General features: G+C 43.4%; 1 protein-coding gene across 1 annotated transcript in view; it reads right to left on the bottom strand.

Annotated features, from left to right (window-relative positions):
* The window catches only part of NT5E (5'-nucleotidase ecto), a 156399-nt gene that overhangs the window by 76758 nt on the left and 56605 nt on the right, over positions 1-23036 (bottom strand). The window contains exons 3-4 of the mRNA XM_029595490.1: positions 20632-20820; positions 1611-1808 (exon numbers count right to left, since the gene is read on the bottom strand). Coding sequence (XP_029451350.1) covers positions 1611-1808; positions 20632-20820 — 387 coding nt within the window. The remainder of the gene's footprint in view (positions 1-1610; positions 1809-20631; positions 20821-23036) is intronic.

The following is a 23036-nucleotide window of genomic DNA, read 5'->3' on the forward strand; positions in this document are numbered from 1 at the left end:
GTTGCAAATTTTGAAGGAGTGGGAGGATCCTCGGGCCAATAACTGGGCATTATGCCCAACAACATTTTTAGCGATTTTGCGGCAGGGAGAAAATTAGGTCTAGAAAGATTAAAAAATATTTTTTTTTTTTGCTACTTCAGCACTATTTTGAATATAACTGGTTAAGGTAAAAAAAAAAAAAAAAAAGTTATCCATGTAAACGAACCTGGATAATTTTAAAATGAACCAGTTATATTCAAATATAGGAGTTTAGGTTTCAGTTATCTGTGTATATGTATCCAGATAACTTTAGCAGAGTATATTCAGCAGGAGAATTGTCCCTCTGAATATTCTGTGACAAGTTATCTGGAATAACTTGTCTGCTTACTGAATATGGACCTCTGGTGTTTAGGAGTCACTTCAGCCTAGCTGGCTCAGAAAGCTGAAATGCCGTCTAGGAGTAAACACTAAATCATAGTGTTATTAAGCTCTAGAAGAAAAATACACTCGTTTTTATTTAAAATATAAACTATTTTCTCTGTAATTTCAGGATTCTTTTCTAGATACAAGGTATTTGGCTGTCTTCATTTTCCTGTTGAGCTTAGCAGATCTATTTTCTCCTTTCAAGGGTTCATAGCATTATATTATTGGTGCTGTACATGCTTAGGTATCACTTCACTTAGTTTCCTTACACCTTTAATTTGTCCATTATTCTCTGGTTTTATCTGTAAATGATTTGTCAGTGCACAAAGACAACAATGTCTCAGGCACAGGTGAAATGCTACCTATTGGCTTGCATCTCCTGGATCCCGGTCAACTTCACCCATGCAACCATATCAGAAATATATTTTGGAACCGGTTTTTAGACAGTTCGGTTCTAATTCGTAGAAGCATTTGGCATTGTAAGGACCATTTTTCTCTGTTCAGTCTGCCTGTTCGTATCTGCCTAGCCTGCTAGCGCAGACCCTACTCAGTCTCTGGTCTCACCCCCCTTCTTGTCCTGATACTCAGGGTCCCCCTTTGGGTCTGGCCTTATGTAGATATGAATTTTATTGCAGTTTTGATTCTTACCACCTACACTGCAAGTTTTTCAGGTGTCCACCACCCTCTCAGTGAGCAATTATTTTCTCATAGCCCTTTTTGGTCCTCTCTCCCTTGTTATAATGATTGCACTTCGTCACTGACTTTCTCAATGTACAGAAAACATTACTTTCTAATATTTATTTACTTAGACATTTTATACACTGCCGTTCCAAATGAAGATCACAACAGTTTACAAAAGTAACACTAATACTACAAGGTCAACACACAACAGGGGTTAATATAAATCTACTGTGATGTTCTAATACATATTAACTACAGGTCTAGGACAGCATGCTAGTAGCACAGAAATTCTATTTCAACCATTTTCACATGATAGTAAGTTGTCTTAAGATACTTAAAATCTCTCATTACATAATAGTTTACTGAAGTCAGCAAGATATTCAAATATTTCTATCTTCCCTTTCCTTTGCTTCTAGAACATACATTTTTTAATATTTCTTAACTCTCTATGTAAGGAAGCCAAGGTGCTGCAGAGGCTTAAAAACTGGAGCTATAAAAAAAAAACCCAGAATCTTGATTTTGCTTACCTTCAGGGATTGAACTGTTCAAAAGAATGGGATTTCCAGATGACTGAATTACATTTCCTTTGTCATCAAATACAACTTCCAAATATCCAAGATATTTGCCAAAAGCATAAGCCTGTACGACCGGCACTGCATATCCATGATCTGAGGTTACCATAAATGGATAGTCTCCAGCTGGTATTTCATTGGAAGGTGGAGAGCCTGATTGATAAATCAATATAGATATATAGTTTCAGAAAAGCAAGGTACGTCATTTCAAATATTTGTGCTTCCTAAAAACTAAAAAAAAAAAAAAAAATCCTGAAACCTCTATCTTAAGACTACTGAATTCACAATATGTTTTCCAATTCTATATTTTTTTACCTTACTTTTAGAACACTGGATAGTAAGGAAGGAAGACAGAATAAGAATAGTTAAAATGAAGTTGCTTACCTGTTATGGGGCATTCTCTGAGGATAGCAGTTCACCAGACACAGGACTGAGTGATGTCATTCTGATAGCCTCTTCCAGGGCTTTCCAAAAGATTCTGCAACTCCACTGGGCATGCACAAGAGTCCCTGCACAGGTGCAGGCCTGCAGCATGCCTCAGACCTGTCATTAAGTTAATAAGCTCAGCAAGGCTGGTGCAAGGGGATTGGGCGCCCTAGGCACCTTCAGCCTTGTGCCGCCCCCAACCCTACCCCCGACTCTTCTCCCCCCAAAAGAAAACTTACAAAATACCTGGTGGTCCAGGTGGGAGCCTGGGAGCAATCTGCCACTCCCGGGGCCTCGCCTGCCACCTACCATGTGACAGGGGCTACCGGTGCCATTGGTTGGCCCCTGTCACATGGTAGGGGTTAAAGGCCACTGGCGCCATTTTGCTTAGTGGCAGCCAAGGCCCCGGGAGCGGCAGATCGCTCCCGGGCCCTCCGCTGGACCACAAGGGGGGCGTCAGGAGGGTGGCATGGTGAGGCGGGGACTGGCAGAATTTTGAAAGGGCACTTTTTGCTCTTTCAAAATTCTGCCGTGGCGCCCCCTAAATCGCGGCAGCCTAGGCACAGGCTTAGCTCGTCTAGTGGTTCCTCCAGCCCTGAAGCTCAGATCTATAAGGGCAGGAAGGGTGGGTTTGTGTTACTCGTCAACTGCTGTCCTTAGCTATTACAGCTAAGTAGCTTTGAGACTGATGTAATAAGGCGCACTAATGTTGGTGCGGGTTTTTACTCGTTTTAGCTCACATTTTTCTGCGGTAAGTTAATTTGGTATTTAACAGAAGTTTTAACTCCTTAAAATGTGTGCTAAATGCAAGAGGATAAACCAGCACTACAATTAGCAGGGGTACATGCAAATCCCACGTTAAAGAAGGCATTAGGTGTTCCTCAGCAATGCAGAGTTGTGTTAAAGGGCAGACAACCTAAAGCACATTTTCTTAAAGCTGGAAATTTAAGAGTAAAACTTAACACACATTTCTGGTGGCCACGTTATACTCTTCCTGTGCCTAGTGTGGTAGTGCTAAGCTGCTTCTACCAGACTGGGCATAGCAATAGAATAACTTTGGCCACCGGAAATGTGAGTTTATTCTACCTCAGATCCAGGAGTTAATTTATTTATTTATTTATTTTTAGATTTTTATATACCGGTGTTCCTATATGAAATAAAGATCACATCGGTTTACATTGAAACAGAACATGAAAATTGCCAAAAGGCATTACATAGAACAAGGTTATGAAACTTGGAACAGTGTACATAAGTTCAAAATTTAACAATAACGTTGTTACATTGATGACCAAAAGATAAAGGAGAAAAAAAAAAAAAAAAAGACTTAAACAATTAAGTTGACAGGTCTTATTGAGCATAAAAATTATAACGTATAAGTGAGAAAGTCTCAAGTGTCCTGCAGCAAGAGATTAGATACCGAAGTAGGTAGTGGTATGGAAAATGGGGGTTTGTGAAGAAGATATGTTCTTGCTGGTTGGAGGGGAAAAAATGATGATCATGGTCCTGGAAAAGCTTGGCTAAAGAGCTATTTAATTTATAAAATTTATTTATAAAATTTCTAGTGTAAACTCTCGGGGAGGGCACCTGTAGCTGAACAGTTCGCCGGCACTGTGAATTCTGACCTTGGCGTACTGTTTAACTGTAGATGCCCACCCTCGGGAGCTTACACGTTGTACAGGAAATTGTAAGTGCTCACTTTAGAGAGCAAATTCTTGCATCCAAGGCCATTTTGGCAAGGAATGGCTAGTAAAAATCAAAAGCATAAACTTTCTGGGGGGAGGGGCACTTGCAGGTGAACAGGATGCCAAGGTCAGATGGACAGCACCAAAGGGCATCCTGTTCAGCTGAAGGTTCCTACACCAGAGAGCTTATGCTTTGATTTTTCTTGCCATGCCTTGCGGAAATGGTATAGCATGTGAGCTTGCTGCCATGCATCCCAACTTGTGGGCACATTCTCTCATTCAAGGCCATCTTGACAAGAAATGGCAAATAAAACAACAGAATAAGCTCTTTAGGGAAGGTACCTACAGCTGTCTGGGTGGGCACCAACAGCTGAACAGTACACACTTTAGCACTATGCACGTAATGTCCAGCTGTTCATGAAAACAAAGAAAACCGGTGGTGCCTCCCTCAGAGAGCTGGCATTGGAAATTTAAATCCTGGGACCGAGGCGGAGTAAACTCACACGTCTGGTGGCCAATGTTGTCTATTATTGTGCCCAGTGTGGTACTCCACCTCAGACCCAGGAAGGATTTAAATTTCCAATGTAAGCTCTCTGGGGATGGAACTTAACAGCAGAACAGTATGCTAAAGTCAGGGTGCACAACACCAGAGTGCTTACTATGCAACTGAAGGTGCCTGACCCAGGGAGCTTATGTTTTGCTCAGCTGTAGTTGCAAGCTCAAGAGAACTTACACTGGAAATACAACTCATTTTTTGGTCTGACATTGAGTAAACTCACATTTTGGGTGGCTAAATTTATTCTGTTGTTGTGCCCAATGTGCTGAAAATAGCTAGACACTATTCACATGGGCACAGCAATAGAATATCATGGCCACCAGAATGTGCGTCAACTTTTATTCCACCTCAGGCCAAGCAGCTAAACCCCAGGAATAAAGAGGTACATGCTTGAAGTTGGAAGGACCAGGCCAAGTGAAATCAAAGGTAAGCTCTCTGGAACAGGCAACCACAGCTATTAAGGATGCACAGCACCAAAGTGCGTACTGTTCGGCTGTAGATGCCTTCCCTAGAGAGCTTACCTCTTTGATTTCACTAGGTGTGCCTTGCCCAAATGGCTTTGCATGTGAGACTGTGCCCAAGTCAGGATGGCCAGTGCCAATCTTGCATGCAAGGTCACTTTGGTCACACTCCTTCCAGCTTCAAGCACTTACTTCCTTACTCCTGTTTTAAGGCATTTTTTTAAAGCACTTTTCGCAGATTTTTCAGATTAACTCACATTTTAGCATGCGGTTTTTTTGTTTAGTGTACTTTTTTTTTTTTTGCTTCTGTTTCGTATGTATTCCATTAGCTCACTGCATCCCGAGGGGCACCCTGGTTTTAAGTAAAACCTGTGCTAAAATTTAACTCCGATTTTAGCACAGGTTTGATTACATCAGCCCCTTTTGTTTACTCTGAGGATAAGCAGTTCATTGACGTAACCCAACTGACAACTTAGCTAAGGTTTGTCCTCAAAATAAAAAGGGAAAGACACTTAAACATCCCGCCAATAGAACAGGACAACTACTTCTGGAAGGTTATAACTCTCCCTTTTTCTTAACAAAAGGATAATCTGAAATAATAAAATCGGACCTCGTGGGGCTTCAGTTGGGCTTTAAACTTTAGAGAGGATCTGAGCAACAGACGTCCCAAACCTTCCTAAACGATGGGATGTGAATGTCATGAGAATACTGTTTTTTTTGCTGGACTGCACCACTGTAACTACACTTCACAGCTATGCATATCACTTCAATAGACGTCAACCTTAGATGAGCCACTGACACAGACATGGCTCTAACACTAAGATCCTTGACATGCCCTTCCAAAGTCAAAACTACTTGGGAAGAAACAAAAGGATATGCAATCTGTTACCCAATCAGAAAGAGTCTTTGACATGGCTGTCTCAGTCTTGCTTAAGGAAAAAAAAAGTAACAAAAAGCTGGTCAAACTTTCTAAGGCCTTTAGTCCTCTCCAAGTAGGAGGCAACATTTCATTTGCTATCTAAAGTCTGATCTTCCTTTGTTAGCATGGCGTCTTGACATGTTGGGCAAAATCTTTGAGTGTGTGCAGAGCACCAACTTACTGTGATAATACTTCCTATAGGATGGATTTATTACCGAGGACTGCAGCTCTCCCATTCAAATGGCTGCCACCTAAAACACAAAACGTCCAGGGCGAATCCTTTCGCCCACAAGAGGCCAGAGGGCTCAAAAGGTATTTTCATCAATTGTGTTAAAACTGCATTGAGCTCCCAAGACAGAGACAGCTTGAAATGAATCTAATTCCACATGAATTCTACATCTAAAAGGTTGCACAGAAACGGGTCTGCCTTCTAAGCAATGGTGGTATCCAGGTAAGTAGCGCTTTTGCCTAATATTACAGATACCCTTATTGGGACTTGCATCCCTACATCTCGCATATACAAAAATGTGCTGGGATGGCTGGGAGCCATCTCCCCTCCCCCACAAACCTTTTCCTCAGAGGAAACCCAATAACCGAGGGCAGGCCCTCCGCAATATAAACCAGCAACCCACGCGCTCCCAAACCCCACCCCAGGGAGGCATAAATTGAGTGTAGTTTACACTTCTAGTATAGTTTGACAGAAGCTGCACTGGAGCTCACTGGGAGTGGGTAAGTGCAGACCCTACTCCCAGCAGGGATTTGTAAACCTTGGGAAGTGTGGGAGGTGGCAGGAGTTGGTGGGGGGGGGGGGGGGGGATGGGAGGGCCTGGCCTTGGATATAAGTTTTGCTCTGAGGAAAGTGTTTGTCGGGGAAGGGGGTGGAAATGGAATGGGGTGTATTTCAGAAATCCCAGCACCATTTTATATTTATTATGAAATGTGGGGTGGGGGGATGCAAGGCCCAGTAGGACATCTTTAATATTAGGTGGGGGGGGGGGGAGAGGAAATAGGGCCATAGACCCCTTTACTTTTTCTGTTTTTGGCAAAAGCACTATTTACCCGGATATCTTTTGAAGATATCCGGATAAATAGCAAATTATCCAGCTACATGCAGCTGGATAACTTTAAGCAAGTTTATTCAGTGGGATGTTTATCCCACTGAATATACAGGCCAGGTTGGATAACTTGTTCACTAAATGGCCTACTGAATTTTAGCCTCTCCATATCTAAGCCCTTAAAACAGCAGGGGGAATGATAAGCAGGATGCTTCATCATAAAAAGGACCATCAAAAGACAAAATAAACATCCTTATCAGAAGCCAAATCCTGTCGCTACCTCCCTGCCAGACCTTCAATCTCCAGAGCCAGCACAGACCGAGGACAGCCAAACTGTAGAGTTCCTTCCCTGCTACATCTTACTTAAGACTGAACAAACTTTGTCCAGCTCCAGGGATAAAGTGGGTCCCTTTCACTTGGCAAAATGAGAGGCCTCAAGAGAAGCTGCATGGGGGTCCTGCAGCTGAGAATGCTTCTGCAACAGCCAAGCTCCCTGCACAGACAGTGGTGAGATTTGGGGTTTTCGCCTAGCTCTTATTGTGGGTACTCAGGTAGGTTACTTAACTACCTTTACATCCAAGTTCAGGCTAATATATGTTATGTTATTATCTTGCTAATTTTCTAATAGCTAAGTTCCTAACTACCAAGTAAATTCATTTTGTAATGTTTTCTAGCAACAAATCCTCTCTCTGACTATTGCCAAGTTGTTATGGTAACTCCTAGTAATAAACCTAAAAAGCCCTATAATAAAATTTCATATTTGAGACAAACGGTATTGTGTAAATCCTTGCACTATTCGGATTGTTTACAAAGGCATAATAAGTAAATAAGAATTTGCAGCAGGAGAATGTGTCATTACATGCAGAAAGCTTACACTTAGTGCCTATAATACTGGAATGGACTATAATTTTCCTGCATTAGCATTTATGATTCATAGACTGACTGAGAAATGCAGTGCTCAGGAATAAGGTAAGGTAGAAATGTAATCATCTGGAAGTGATTTTTAAATATATTCTTGAATATATTCAGTTCAAGTCAACAATAGCTAATTTTATCCTACAATGTCATAATTGAGTTTCCTGCATATTCAATATATAATGTGTATCATTTGTTTTGAATATGTCTTTTCATTTACCTGAGAATTATGGAACACTTTAATGCCGATGCACTTCTGCCTTGAATAGGTTTCCAAGCAAGGTTAACTGTGACCTTTGGTTCTCTAAGTTAAATTTTATGTTAATGCAGATCCTTTGTGTTCAGCGAGTATGCCCTGAATAAAGTGTATAGATCTTATCACTTACTGAAATTCTGTTATTTAACAATTATTAATTTACCAGTCCATTAAATTTTATCTTAGGCTCATTTACAAGTAAATCCTATACAGGAAAATAATAGCACCTGCCCTGTATCTTGATCTAAAATACAGAATAATTTTTAATGTTAGTTTAGTCACACAACTGTAAGTATGATTTATGTATTTTTATTTATACATTGCCCTGAACTAAAGCACCATAAAACAAATTACATACAGGTACATTTAATCCATGCTTTTCAGAATTTACAGTCAAGTGGGTAAACAGAGGCAACTTAATGATGAAGTCAATTGCAATTCAGTAGGCAAAAACAAAACTTTAATTCAGATCTGCAGCAATCAGCCCACTGCTCTAACTACTAGGCCAGTAGTTCTCAACCTATTTTCTATTAGGACACACCTGAGATTGTGCTCACATGTATGACACACTGAATACATGACCATCATGGGACTAAATATAAGCATCTGTTCTTCATCCACAGGAATCTCCCGCTTCCTAACACTGAGTGCAGAGCAGAACTAAGACGTTTCCCTGTGCAACTCACCATACACAAAAGATATTCTGATGTCATCTTAACAACATCACAAACTCCCTCTACCACCAGGTGTACTGAAAATAATACAGACAAACCCCACGCTGTACATGTCTGTCAAACCTGCCATACCTCAGCAGCACTAACTCCAAGAAATGAAACAGCAATAGTCCTACCCATGAAAAGGCAGCCGTTCTCCACCAGTGCAATATAATATCGAGAAAATACAACAAGTAAGACTGATAACAAATCCCTACATGCTAGTAAAGTATCTCAGTCACAAACATACAGAATACAGACAGACCTACCTTCACCTAATGTAGAATAAAAGACCACAAATTACAAATGTGGAAACAAAAACCGGAAGAGAGAGACACCAAGACCTTCTGCATGCAGTGCAAAACTGAAGATCCAGGAACAAATATATTTCTTCCTATACTAAGCAAAGTTCAAAGACAGAATAAATGCATATTCTCAAAACTGACATAGTATGGATCTTGTTCCCTGTCATACACTAAAATCACATGCTCATATCCCTGTCAAAATTCTCAACACCCCCCACCCCACATCCTCTTCCCTGTGCCGCCTCTCTCCCCTGCCCTTCCCCCTCCCCAGCATACCTCTGACCACCTCTTTCCCACCCCTTCCTGCTCAGCATCCCCTGACCTCCCTTCTCTGCCAACCCAGCAGGTCTCACACCTCCATCTCTCCCTCCACTTCCATCTCTCCTCCCTGCCCAGCAGCCCCTAGCCCCTTTCTCCACCTCCCCCACACAGCAACCCCAACCTCCTTTCCCCCTACCCCTTCCTACCCAGCAGATTCCTGACTCCCTATCTCCCAAGGCCTTCCTGCCCAGCACATTTCTCCCTCCTCCTGGCACTCAGCCACATAAAAGCCTTCAGTCCAATCCAGAATCTCCCTCCCGCTTTACCAGCAGCAGAGGAGAGCAAGAAATATTGAGGAGAGGAAGAAGAGGCAGCAGCAGAAGTCAGCAGAGGATCTACAGAGTACGCACTTCTCTTCCTCATGCTCCTTTCATGTCCAGGCCCCATGGGGTGAAGTGAGCATCAGCAGCCTCACTGCTAGACCAGGCAGAGGAAGATAAAATGTTGGTGTCTTGCCAGGCCCATATGAACAAGAGTTGGAGATATCTCGCTCTGATCTGGGTGAAAGAGAAGGGAATAACCTCCCACTGGGCCAGGAAGAGGAGAAGGAAGCAAGAGCATCTTCCTGTCATACCCAATAAAGGAGAAATCAGCCAACTCCTGTCCAGACTGATGAGGAAAGAGCAACCTTCTGCTGGCTCTGCAACACACCTTCCATGACCTCGTGACACACTAGTGTGTCCCGACACACCTGTTGAGAACTACTGCACTAGACTATATCATCTCCCTGTACTAGAAGAACCATTAACTATAGCAACATAATAAAAAGAAGGCAGAAAAATACCAAATTGGCTCCTCCAGTCGGCCCAGTTGTGATGCGTTCATTTTGGGCAGATGAGCATATAAATTCCCATACTCAACCCAACACCAGCTCCCAACTTCCCATGTCTTTACATCACCATTCAACCTCTTTCCTGCCACTACTCCACATATCAATCCCAGACTTACTCAGAAACTGTTCAATTACTGTCCTAAATTTTCTCTACAGGAAAGCCATTTCTGGCCTTGTCATTTTCCTGTATGATTCTTACAAGACCAATGGTAAATCCAACACTTATTTCCCTTCAATATCTTATTAACAAGTGTTCTAATAATCCATACAGATACCAAATCCAGTGATGCAATGATCCAAAATATCCAGTCTCGCATTGCTCCTTGAATTTTGCATATAACTATGGACATTCTATGTAGGTTACCGCAATACCACTTTGAAGTTCAATGCAGTGTTGCCAGTGCTGTTTAAGTTGTAACCACCACTCTTTGATGGTTTCCCTTTGGCTACTCACAAGGCCTGAGAGGTGCCACTAGGTCATGTTTGCAACTAATATTTCCAGGTTCAATTTTAGAATGTACACGCATGTACTAAAAATATCCAGTAAGGAAATTACAGAGCCATTCCCTATTATGCTGCCGTATATCTGGGAAACACTAAGACAATTTGGAATATTTACCTATTTAAATTTCAAAAACAGAGAGAGTGCACTTGTCAATATTTCCATTTCTTTCCTTTATTTATCTTTATAAAAAACACTATCATGACCACTCCAGAGTTTTATTTCTTTTTCATACAAAACAAAGATAATCTTAGTATTTCACAACTTTGTTTCTTAGGAAAATGCTTTGGGTTTGATAGTATAATTAGTATTTTGATTTGGAAAATGTATGAGGGAATAAGTAGTGCAATATATTTAGAGAAAAAAAAATCATGAATGGTCTTGAAAAGTACATATTTGATGGCTGTTAGTGAAAAATTCACCAATATGTATGAAGGAGAAATCTACTCTTACCTGATAATTTCCTTTTCATGAATCCTGCTACACCAGTCCAGACATGAGGGTTGTTCCCCATTGCCACCAGAGGACATTGCTTTTCCTGTGATGTCATCACATGTAGTAACAGTGGCGCAAGTCCAGCAAAAAACAGTATTCTCAAGACAAAGCAAAGAAATAGAAAACTCTTCACCATGAATTATCAAAAAAAATTTTAAATGCCAACCATTTTCCCCAAACTATCAAGGCGAGAGAGGGGACAATAAAAAACTGCAAATAAATACTTATGGAATGGTAAGTGATCTTGGAATCTCCATGCAGAAATTCCAAGTTTTCTGCAATACACCTAAATACAGAGCCGGCCCATGACTTCCTGGGTGAGACCTGGACTTTTGTTGCAGGATTCAAAGAAGGGAAATTATCAGGAAAAAGTAAACGTTTCCTTCCTTATCATCCTGTTTCGTCAGTCCAGACACGTGAGAGGTACCAAAGCCCAATTAAACTGGGAGGAGAAGTTAGGGCCTTTTTGAGGACTGCAACACCAAACACTGCATTCTCCTTAGCATAAACATCCAATCCGTAATGTTTTGAAAAGACACGCAAGAAAGACCAAGTGGCTGCCTTGCAAAAACCCTGGAGGAAAAGCTAAAGATTCCACCCATAAAGACATGTGAGATCTCATTGAGTGTGTGTAAAGGCTTTCAGAGGCCTGATAACCTTTCAATAGATATGCTGATATAATTGTCTTTTTAATCCACCTAGCTAAAGTTGCTTTAGAAGCTACCACATGTGGTCTTCCATATAGAACAAACAACTTATTCAATTTATGGAAAGGATTGAAAACATCCAAACACTTCAGGAAGATCAAGCGGACATCAAGAAGTTGGAGTGACCTTTCCTTGCCATGACACTTCATTCTTGAGAAAGCTAGTAGTATGTTTGTCTGACCTAAATGAAAAGGAGAGTCTATTATAGGGAGAAAGGAAGAGACCGGACAAAGATAAACTCTGGGTGTCAGAAAAAAACAAAAATGGATTTCTGCAAGAGAAAGCTTGTATTTCAGAAATATGCCAGGCTGACCAATTAGCCACTGAAACTCCCGTTCAGAAGAGCAGAGGTTTGAGCATGTAACCATTTAAGTGAGCTGCTGCAGAGAAAAAAAAAAAAAAAGAGAACAATGCAACTATGTAACTTGAGCCACCAATCCAGGAAATCCAAAATACCCCTTTATTGTGAAGATGCTTAAATGACCATTGAATAATAGATGAGTCACAGATTCAGGTAGGGGATTTGCATGTCACAGCCCCCTGGACTTCTAGTGTATTTTTTGTAGGAAATATTACTAAAAATCAAAAGGATTCAACCTCCTAAATTACAGAACCATGACTGGGAAAGGGATTTGTGAGAAAAATGTACTGGAAAACAGTCCTAGAAGGCAAACAGATTTTCGCCCTGACTAACTAGGGTGAAAAGACACGTGGGTATAAAGTTCCCAGACAACTGAGGATGGCCAGGCAGCATAGAGGTGCGTGCACATGGTTTCTCCTTGTGGCCCTGCCTGGGTCTTGGTATTTTGGCTGAGAGGTGACCCATACAGGGTTAGACAACAGGTAAAGCAAAAGCCAGGCTGAGAGAAAGTGACTTATCCAGGCTGGCTAACAGCACATGACTGGCCATGAGCTTAGTGGGGCTAAAATCACTGAAAGCTGAGACTGTGGAGGTCCAGAACCACTGAATGCCAAAACAGCCATGAGCCTAGTGGAGTTGTAAACCCAAGCCAGGGAAATCCTTCCTACAGAGGGAGAAAAACTGAAGGACAGCAGCAGGCATGGAGGTGGAGGAGGGACCCCAACAGCAGACCAGGAGGCAGAGTTGGGTCCCTCAGGAGGGCGTGAACCCCCAGCAGCAGTCCAGGAGGTGGAGTCAGGTCCCCTGGGAGGGAGTGGACACCAGCGACAGGCTGGGAGGCAGAGTGGGGCACCCAGGAGGGTGTGGACCCCAGCATTGGCATGGACCTTTCAGCAGAGCGGAAAGACTGTTTAGATACAATGACCCCCCTCACCAGACCAATAACGCCCAGTTGCATCTGTTCACATGGGTGAGACTTGGGATAAAACAGGGAGGATAATAATAATAATGCTTGAGTAAACGGGAATGCAGGAAGTCCCTTCTATTCTATAGAGTGGTATACTCTGGGGGGCCAACAACCCCAAACTGACGAATATTAAATGTTCTTGCTACCCTGTAGAAATATACATAGTTGTGTAGACAGACTACTAACTATGCTTGACATCCTATTAGCAATGTACATAGACATGCAGAAATGTATATACTTGTATAGTCTAATAAACCTGTATATATTTGTACATACTGCCAAGCCTTATTCACAATCCCATTTGTTTTTCCTAGGGTGAAGAGAGGGAAATCCCACCTACTAACACCTTCTTCCCCAGGCGGAGGCATCAGGTGCCAAGAATACAAGGACAGATGGGAGTCTGCTCTAGGGGGGACTCCTGCCAGGTCAGTCCCGGACCCAGGGAGGCAAGCGGTCAAGGGGGCATTACACCACCAAACAGCATTTTCAGTGAAATATTCCTCAGAAATTTCACTATCCCTGAGAATGATGCCTCCACTAAGAGCGAAGAAATCGCCCAGTATTTCCTCACAAAAATCACCAACATCCTCCGCAGATTTCAACACCCTTCTCCATCCACCTCCCCTTCCCCCTCCCTCCAACCTTCCCCCACTTCACCCACCCTCCAAACCCTTGACCTGACTTCCGCTAAAGAAGTGGAATCTATTCTCAGAAAACTTAAACCAGCTTCCCACCCTTCAGACACCATTCCCACAAAATCCCTCCTCTCCATCCCGAACACTGTATCCAAACCCATCGCAGACATCATAAACTCCTCCCTCTCTTCAGGCTCTGTCCCAGATGCTCTTAAACAAGCTATTGTCAAGCCCCTCCTAAAAAAACCAACACTAGACCCTAAAGACCCCGCTAACTTCCGCCCTATCTCTAACCTGCCCTTCCTATCCAAAATTATGGAAAAGATTGTAAACATCCAACTTACAGAATATCTAGAAAGCAACAACATTCTGCATCCAGCCCAATACGGCTTCCGTAAATACCTCAATACAGAAACCCTCCTGCTCTCCCTCACGGACCACTTACTCATAGGCATGGACCGAGGCAACTGTTACCTCCTCGCCCTACTCGACATCTCAGCTGCCTTTGATACCATCAACCATAACCTCCTCATCAACCGGCTATCCGAAATAGGCATCTCAGGCCTAGCCCTACTATGGTTTAAATCCTACTTATCTAACAGAAAGTTCTCCGTCAAGATAGGAAACGCCAACTCCACACTCTATCCCTTGTCTCAAGGTGTCCCACAAGGCTCCTCCCTCTCCTCCACCCTTTTCAACATTTATCTCACACCTCTATGTCAGCTCCTCACAGACCTCGGCCTCAAATTCTACCTCTATGCAGATGACGTTCAAATCGTCATTCCCATTCACAACTCTCTCTCAGATGCCCTTGCCTTCTGGAACACATGTCTTGCCAACATCAATGACTTCCTCACCAACATCCACCTCGCTCTAAACTCCAAAACAGAGCTGCTCCTTATCTCTCCTCACCTCCCTCCCAAACCACCGATCTCCAACGATCCAGCTTTCAACGTCATAACACCCCAACCCACAGTAAGAGACCTTGGGGTTATCATAGATCAACAACTCAATCTCAAAAAACAGATCAACTCCATCCTCAAAGAAGGTTTCTTCAAGCTTCACATCCTGAAGAAACTCAGACCCCTCCTCCACTATCATGACTTCCGCACCGTCGTCCAAGCCACCCTTTCCTCAAAGCTGGACTACTGTAATGCCCTCTTCCTTGGCCTACCCTCCTCCACCACCAAGCCCTTACAAATGCTCCAGAATGCCATCGCCAGGGTCATCACCAACTCAAGGAAAGCTGATCACATTACCCAATACTCAAAGAACTCCACTGGCTCCCCATCGCATCCCGAATTCTCTTCAAAATTCTAACCATAGTGCACAAGTCCATCCACTCGCACAATTCCAATTGGTTGGATGAACCCTTTCGTCCTATACGCACTGAACGACCCACTCGCACTGTCAACAAAGGCACCCTCTCCATTCCCCCTTTGAAAAAAGCCCACCTCTCCTCTACCAGGGACCGTGCACTATCCATTGCAGGCCCTAAACAATGGAACGCCCTCCCTACCACTCTCAGGCTAGAGCCATGTTACGCCAAGTTCAGAAAAAAACTTAAAACATGGCTCTTCCGACAAGCCTACCCTGATTAAGTACACCGACTTCTGCAAGTATCTTGCCTACGCCTTGTATATTCCTGTAAATAGTCCGTTGCAGTTTTTATTTATTGCTTTAATTCCTCCACCTCCTGCTCTTTGTATACTCCTCCTTGTTCGCCCTCCCTGTTCATTGTAATTTCTACCTTTAAAGTTACATTGTAAACCGGTATGATGTATGCATACTAATACCGGTATATAAAAGTTTTTAAATAAAATAAATAAATAAACTTGAGCAGCACAAATATTAAACCTACTAAGGCTCTGAGTACTAGATTCAAATTCCACTGAGTAGCAAAAACCTAAAGACTGGCCGAATATGTTTTATGCCCAAACTAGATGAGAAGCAGATCTTAGATCTTAAGGAAACTGACAGCTAAACCCTTATCCAATCCCTTCTACAGAAACCACAAAATGATCGAACATTCTTCCTGCTAAGGAAAAACCATCTATTGTCTGCAGCAAAACTGAAAAATCCACTACGAACAGACATAAAACAGCAATGGGGAATTCTTTTGGGACTTCAGAAGAGTAAAAATTAGAGAGGAGGAATATCCATATTTGTGTAACCGTGACCTCTCAAGAACTCGAGCTTACCTGAGAATTGGACCCTGAATCAAAAGACCCTGAGTCCTGTGAAACTCGAGCAGGGAATCAACTTGTAGTCTCATGAAATCTACATACCATGGACTTCTTGGTCAATTTGGAGCCACCATAACAACTAGGACACAGTGGCCAGAGAGAAAAACACAACAATCCCTTCTCCTGCCAAGGCTGGACTAGGGCATCTATTCCCTAAGAACTGTACTTCCTGCATCAATTAAAAAACTGAAGTAACTTGACATTCTTGTGAGCCCACATTAGGTCCATTTCAGGTGGTTCCCATCCAGCAACTATCCTCTGAAAGGCCTCTCTGCTGAGTTCCCACTCTCTGGGATCCAGTATGTTTCTACTGAGAAAATCTGTTTGAACATTTTCTAGCGTTGCAATATCAGCTGCAGAGATTTACAGATGATTCTGTTCTGCCCACTAGAACAGAAGGTTTGTCTCCTTGGACACCCTTGTCTGTTCATTAATGCCAATGTTATGGCATTGTCAGAAAAGATCCAGGATGATTTCTCCTTTACCACAGGCAGGAAAGCAAAGCAACGCTAACATGATGGCCCTGGTTTCCACACTGTTTATGGACTATGAGCTCTCCTTCAGTGACCAAAGTCCTTGAGCCACCTGATCCTAGCAGTGAGCATTCTATTCCTTTAGACTGGAATCTGTGGCGATGATGCCGGGTTCCAGACTCATACCTTTCTGTAGGTTCAGCAACAATGTCCACCATCTCACCAACTGTGGATGTCATAGTGCTGAGACTGAGAGGAACAACTAGAAAGGAGAGACAACTGCAAAAGCAGAACGTGAGCCCTGGCCCACAGAACCAAATCCAAGATGACTGCCACGGAAACCAGCAGCTTCAGATAATCTCAAGCTCTGGGTGCCTCCTGAGAAATGAAATTCCATGATCTTGTCTATTTTTCCTAAATCAGGTAAACTCAGCCTGCTTTTGTACAGAAGAGGGCCCCCTAGGTATTACAGAGACTGAGAAGGAAGAAGCTTGTTCTGGAAAAAATGATGACGCAGCCCAAGTCTTTTACAATCTGAACAACTCTGTTGGACATAAACAGAGACTTGGCCTGGATCAACCAATTGTTGAGATAAGGATGAACCATAACTTCTTTCTTTCAGAAGAAAGATGGCACCACCACCATTCCATTGGGGAAGGTTCTTGGAACCAATACAAGACCGAAAGGAAGATGCTTCCCCAATATGCAAAAATTGAGATGTCTCTGGCTGTTCCCTGATAGAAACATGGAAACATGCTTCTGACAAGTCTAGAGATGAGAGATACCCTGATGCACCTCCACTGTCACTGACCTGAGCATTTCCATATGGACATGAGATGCGCAGCTTGCTGTTCATTATCCCTTTCAACTTTAGAATGGGCCTGTGTGAACTGTCCGTCCTTTGGAATCACAAAGTAAATGGAGTTCTGACTCAGATCCCACTCTTCAGAAGGCACAGGAATCATTATTGCCTGCACGTTCTGTAGCTGCCAGTTTCTTAAGAGGTGAAGTGCTTGGAGAAACAATGAAAGCATCAGGAATTGAAGCTGTGAGTTATACAGCGTAACCTTCTGCACCACATCTAGAACCCACGGGTTTGAGATTATGTGGGTTCACTCCCGGTAAGACAACTGCAGGTGAATGCCAACAGACATTCCCAGGGAGATGATCTGCTGCTGTTCATTGGGTGGAATGACTGTTTCCAGCAGAACTAATCGACTCCCCCTGAGGCTTCCTGGTCCCTTAAAATGACCGATTTCTACCCTTGAATCTGAAAGATTGGCAGGTAGACTGTCTAACCTATATTTCCTGGAATTCCAAAACTGACCCTGGTCTCTGTCCAAAAATAAGGACAGACTTTATCCTCTGGGAGCTTTGGGGTCCTTAAGTCTCCCTCCCAGCATCTTGACTAGCTTTTCCAAGTTCTCACACCAAACAACTTCCCCTTAAAAAGGTAGCATGCTCAAATGGGTTTTGGAATACATTATCTGCTGCCCACTGATGCAACCACAACCGTCATACTGCCACCGCAGGCGCCACCAACCTGGGGATAAAGTCATACATTGAGCCTGCAAGAAGTGCTGCCCCTGACTCCAGACAAGGCACATCTTATCTGTCTGGAAGCTGTTGAATCCAGCTCAAAAGCGTTTGAGCTGCATAAACACACACACACATATATATAGCAATCTGAACCGCGAGAGCAATAGAAGTGAAAGAATACTTTGAAAGGGCTTCAATCTTCCTGTCCTCTGGATCCTCAAGCACTGCAGCCCTCTCTTCCGGAACGGTCGTTTTGCAAGTAAACCGAAGAACTAAGTGCATCTCAAACAGAGGCTGAATGGCAATTGGGAGCCAGGAGTACTGTTTGTTTAAAGCTTCGACACCCTTGAGCCCAATTTCAGGGGATTCCCATTCCAACAGCTGTATACCTTCTACTTTGAAATGGAACGGAAAGGCTTTAGATGATTTGCAAACTCCCTGGAGAATGGGATCCCACACAAGTGAGGGGTTCTCCATCCTCAAGAACCAGACATTCTTAGTGATATAACCACTTGCAAAATAAAGAGTAGAAATCTTATCCTTATAAAAACACGGGGACGACAGGAGCCATCTTCCCCTTCTGAGGACAATTCCTCCTCCCCTCAAGGGAGCCACAGCTCTCCATGTCTACATTTTCCTCCTGTTCGGAAGTTGCGGACATACTCACAACAGAGGATTCTCCCTCGTCAAAAGCAGCTGGAGCCAATCTGGCATGCTTTCCCCCGCAGAAAGGCCCGTTTCAGCATACTGTAAGGAGGGCCCACTTGTTGCGAAAACCCTGGTTCTCCCCACTTCACCAGACCTTTGAATAACGCATAAGACCTGGTGAAAAATCCCCTGGGAAGGACAGAGCTGGGACCTTGCACGGTCTCCGAGGGAAACTCCCCTACAGGGTACAGAATAAGAGAGACACGCCCCCTGGCTCACCAGCATTTAAAACCGGAGCTGTTGGGAGAGGAAAGCGCAAGAAAGAGTGCTCCAAAGTAGCAGCCATTCCACCGAGACAGCAGGGTCAATCTCCCAGCCTTCAGCATGGTGCAAGTGTTTAAATAAGAGGGCCCTGCCACCTCTCCCAAAATTGAGGCCTTAGTCTCAGGTGCCTTCCTCTGCTTGCTGCAATCGGTGCCACGGCCTTTTCACAGATGGAGCAGACGTCGGCAGTGCGTACAGGTGGGCCAGCTGGCACAGGCTCCACAGTGCCAATATGTTCTGCCATATTTCGCTGACCAGAGAAAGCCCAAGCAGTGAAAGAAGAACCAGAAATAAACTGCTTGAAAAAATCCCCCAAAAGCCCCTCTGTCCCCAACACTTACCTCTCTGTTCTCAGAGTCAGAGCTTAACAGCCACAGTCTTCTCACAGCTCTCTGCCTCTTTTTTTTTTTTTTCCCCCCCCTGAGTGGGGGGAGGGTATCTCAGAGCATCCTCCTAGCCTGAATAAGCTTCATTCCCAGTTCCACCAGTCCCCACAGGAGAAGAGTCATTTAAACTTAAACCAGCAACCTGATCAAGGAACACTGCCAAAAAAAAAAAAAAAAAGTAAAGCTGCTCCAGCAAAATCCCTCTAGCAGACTGGACAAACTAGCATCTTGAGACGCATTCCTGCTGCATGAGAGCAGTGTTTCCTACCATCTGCTGGGAACAGTGAACATTGGCTTTTGCTGGGCTCTACCACTGTACCTAAGACAACAACCTAGCAGGAAAAGCTGTGACCTCTGCCTCAGAAGAGGGTGGCAACCCACGTGTCTGCACCGGTGTGTAGCAGGACAATAAAGGAAACACAAGCTTTTCGCAATAAGTTCAAAGAAGGCCCAAAATAACTAGATCTCAAACTAATTTAGGGCCAGTGTTGGCTTTCAAGTAAAAATTATCCATGGGTAAAGATCTCTGCGGGTATTTTTTCCCCTGAGCAATTTTATTTATTTTTATTTATTTTTTAAATTTTATATACCGGAATTCCTGTATGCAATACAAATCAGTCCGGTTTACAAGTAACGAAAGAGGTTGCCCTGGTCTGGGAAGTTAGACCTGGGTTTTTTTACATAGAACATGGAACAATAACAATTTTTATTTTTACATAGAACATGGAACAATAACAATAAACCATTGAACATTATTACAAATAACATAGAGTGTAACAATAGCGTTTAACAGATTTAATCTTTTTTACAAGGAACTTTAGTAGCGAATATGGTCTGCAGTAGACGGTTATATAAAGGTGAATAATGACTGTTAGAATTGTGAATAAGCAATTACGGTATGAAAATTAAGTGGCAAGGTGTTGGTGAAACCCTGCAATGGTTGGGTCTGAAAGTCAGGAGGAGGTGCCTATTGGAAAGCTTGCCTTAAAATAGGCTCACGCACCTTCAAAGGGAAGGTGCGTGAGCCTATTTTCCCTTTGAGAAGAACAGGTGCAAAAGTCCACGGGAAAAAAAAATAAAAAATACCCATGGACTTTGCAACAATGTGGGCTCTGAAAAATCTCCAGAGCGTGGAGATTTATCTTAATCCTGTTCCTCAGCTGCAGTAACAGGGGAAGAGAAACTTCTAATGGACACCAGTTAAAACTGAGCAACAGCCATGACGACTAGTGAAAATGAGCAAGAGCAGTACCTGTATAAAGAAAGGTATTTGTATGCCCTCCAATTACAACATCCACTCCTTTTACTTTTTGTGCAATCTGTTTATCTGTTTCAAACCCCGAATGTCCCAGGGCAATAATTTTGTTCACTCCCAGAGTCGTAAGTTTATCCACTTGTGGCTGCAATGCAAGGATTTCATCTTCAAACATCAAATGTGGCCCTGTGAAGAAAAAAAATAAAATTGAACATTTTATCAGGACCTATCCTGCCCATTAAGTTTGTGTTTATCAAGTCTACTTGACTAAAACATGCATATAAGTTAAATTTTGTATATTTAAACAGTGCTTCTAATAAAACGATTTGTTTCTATACAAAATGTATCTGCTAATGTAATGCTGTGTGTGCCAATTCTGTATGATACAAACAGCATACCACATAATTAAAATTAGCAATATTTAAGTTATTAACATCACACTTTCTTGGACCAGATATAGCGCAGTGAAATTGTCATAGTATGGCCCCGATCTGCTAAAGGGTTTTGCACATTTTGGAGCCTATGCATCCAAAGCATAGCATAAACACTAAGATTGTTCAGCATGCACACAAAATTTCATGCAAAGCACTAAGCTCAGTCACAACCCATTAGCATGTGTATGCTTTATGCTAAAATTGGTGTCACGTGCATGCAGGCAGGAAAGATGAAATGTGGACTTTTTAGAATGATAAAAAAAAAGTATACTGGAGGAGTGAGGCTGGTTGGGGAAGTCATCCTATCTGCCTTAGAGGGTTAGGGAGGGGGAGTCTGATCTCGATCAGATGTACTATTTTCCTTCAGCATCAAGATCATTCACCTCTTCCCAACCCTCCAAGGCAGACTGGACTTCTTCGCCAACCCCCGCCTCAATCCTCCAAAATACTTTATCAATCTGAAAGTCCTGCTATTGGCACTTCACTGCATATCATCCTACATAATATGCGTAGGGATGCGCAAAGCCCAAACCAAGCTTCGTTTTCGGCCCGCCGTGGGAAATATCCTATTTCCCGCGGTTTGGGCCTTTGTGATTCGGGGGGGGGGGGGGGGGGGAACCCGAATTTCGGTTAATGCACGCTAACTCTTTGTTAGCGTGCACCAACATTTTTACGTTAGCGCGAACTAACCCGAAACAAAATTTTTTCCAAAATTTCAGAAAAAGTCCGTTCAGGTTTCAGGGTCCCCGAACCATGACGATAGCACATCCCTAATATGTGGTGAAGTGCCACTACATAAGGCAGTCTGATCTGCCTCAGGGGAACGGCAGACATCTCATTCATTTTTAGGTTATGGAGGATCAGGGCCAGTGCTAGCATTTTTACTGCCCTGTGCAAACAATGACTATGCTGCCCCCCCTCCCTCATTTTTTTTTTTTTTAAATAGAATACCCTACCTCAGTTAAACATGCAGAACACAGACTCACCCTCACCAAATACAGAATAAAGAGACTATAAAGTATAAACAGAAACTGAACAGGAAACCGCAACAAGCTAGATACTGTATGCTTATGCAGCAATGGAAAACAAACATCACCAGTCCTCAATCATCCAAACAAAAATCAATCATATTAGTAAAACCATACTTATAAAAAGAATATTTCTAAGGAGCTAAGGAATGGAATAACATCCAATAATTAAGAGCTCATACAAAATGTAAAAATTTCCAAAACAACAGTAACATATTTCAAAATGGCAGTCAGATATAAAATAATTAAAACAAATAAGGATGAAAAATTCACCACTCTCCATACATGAAAACTTTTCATTTCCAGTCATCCTAAGTATGGCGTGGATTAGTGGAGCAGCACAAACTTTCTTCACACAAGCACACACATACCAACGCAGGTTCCCACCCCCCCCCCCCCAGACAGGTTCTCCATTCACACACACACCCCCCCCCCCCCCCCCCCCAGACAGGTTCCCATTCACACACACACCCCCCCTCCCCCCCCAGACAGGTTCCCATTCACACACACCCCCCCACCCTCCCCCCCCCAGACAGGTTCCCATTCACACACACACACCCCTCCCCTCCCCCCCCAGACAGGTTCCCATTCACACACACACACCCCTCCCCCCCCCAGACAGGTTCCCATTCACACACACCCCCCCACCCTCCCCCCCCAGACAGGTTCCCATTCACACACACCCCTCCCCCCCCCCCCCCCAGACAGGTTCCCATTCACACACACACACCCCCACACCCTCCCCCCCAGACAGGTTCCCATTCACACACACACCCCCACCCTCCCCCCCCAGACAGGTTCCCATTCACACACACACCCCCACCTCTCCCCCCCCAGACAGGTTCCCATTCACACACACACACCCCCCCTCCCCCCCCAGACAGGTTCCCATTCACACACACACACCCCCCCCCCCCCCCCAGACAGGTTCCCATTCACA

This window comes from Rhinatrema bivittatum, chromosome 3, assembly GCF_901001135.1.
Source record: "Rhinatrema bivittatum chromosome 3, aRhiBiv1.1, whole genome shotgun sequence".
Lineage (NCBI taxonomy): Eukaryota > Metazoa > Chordata > Amphibia > Gymnophiona > Rhinatrematidae > Rhinatrema > Rhinatrema bivittatum.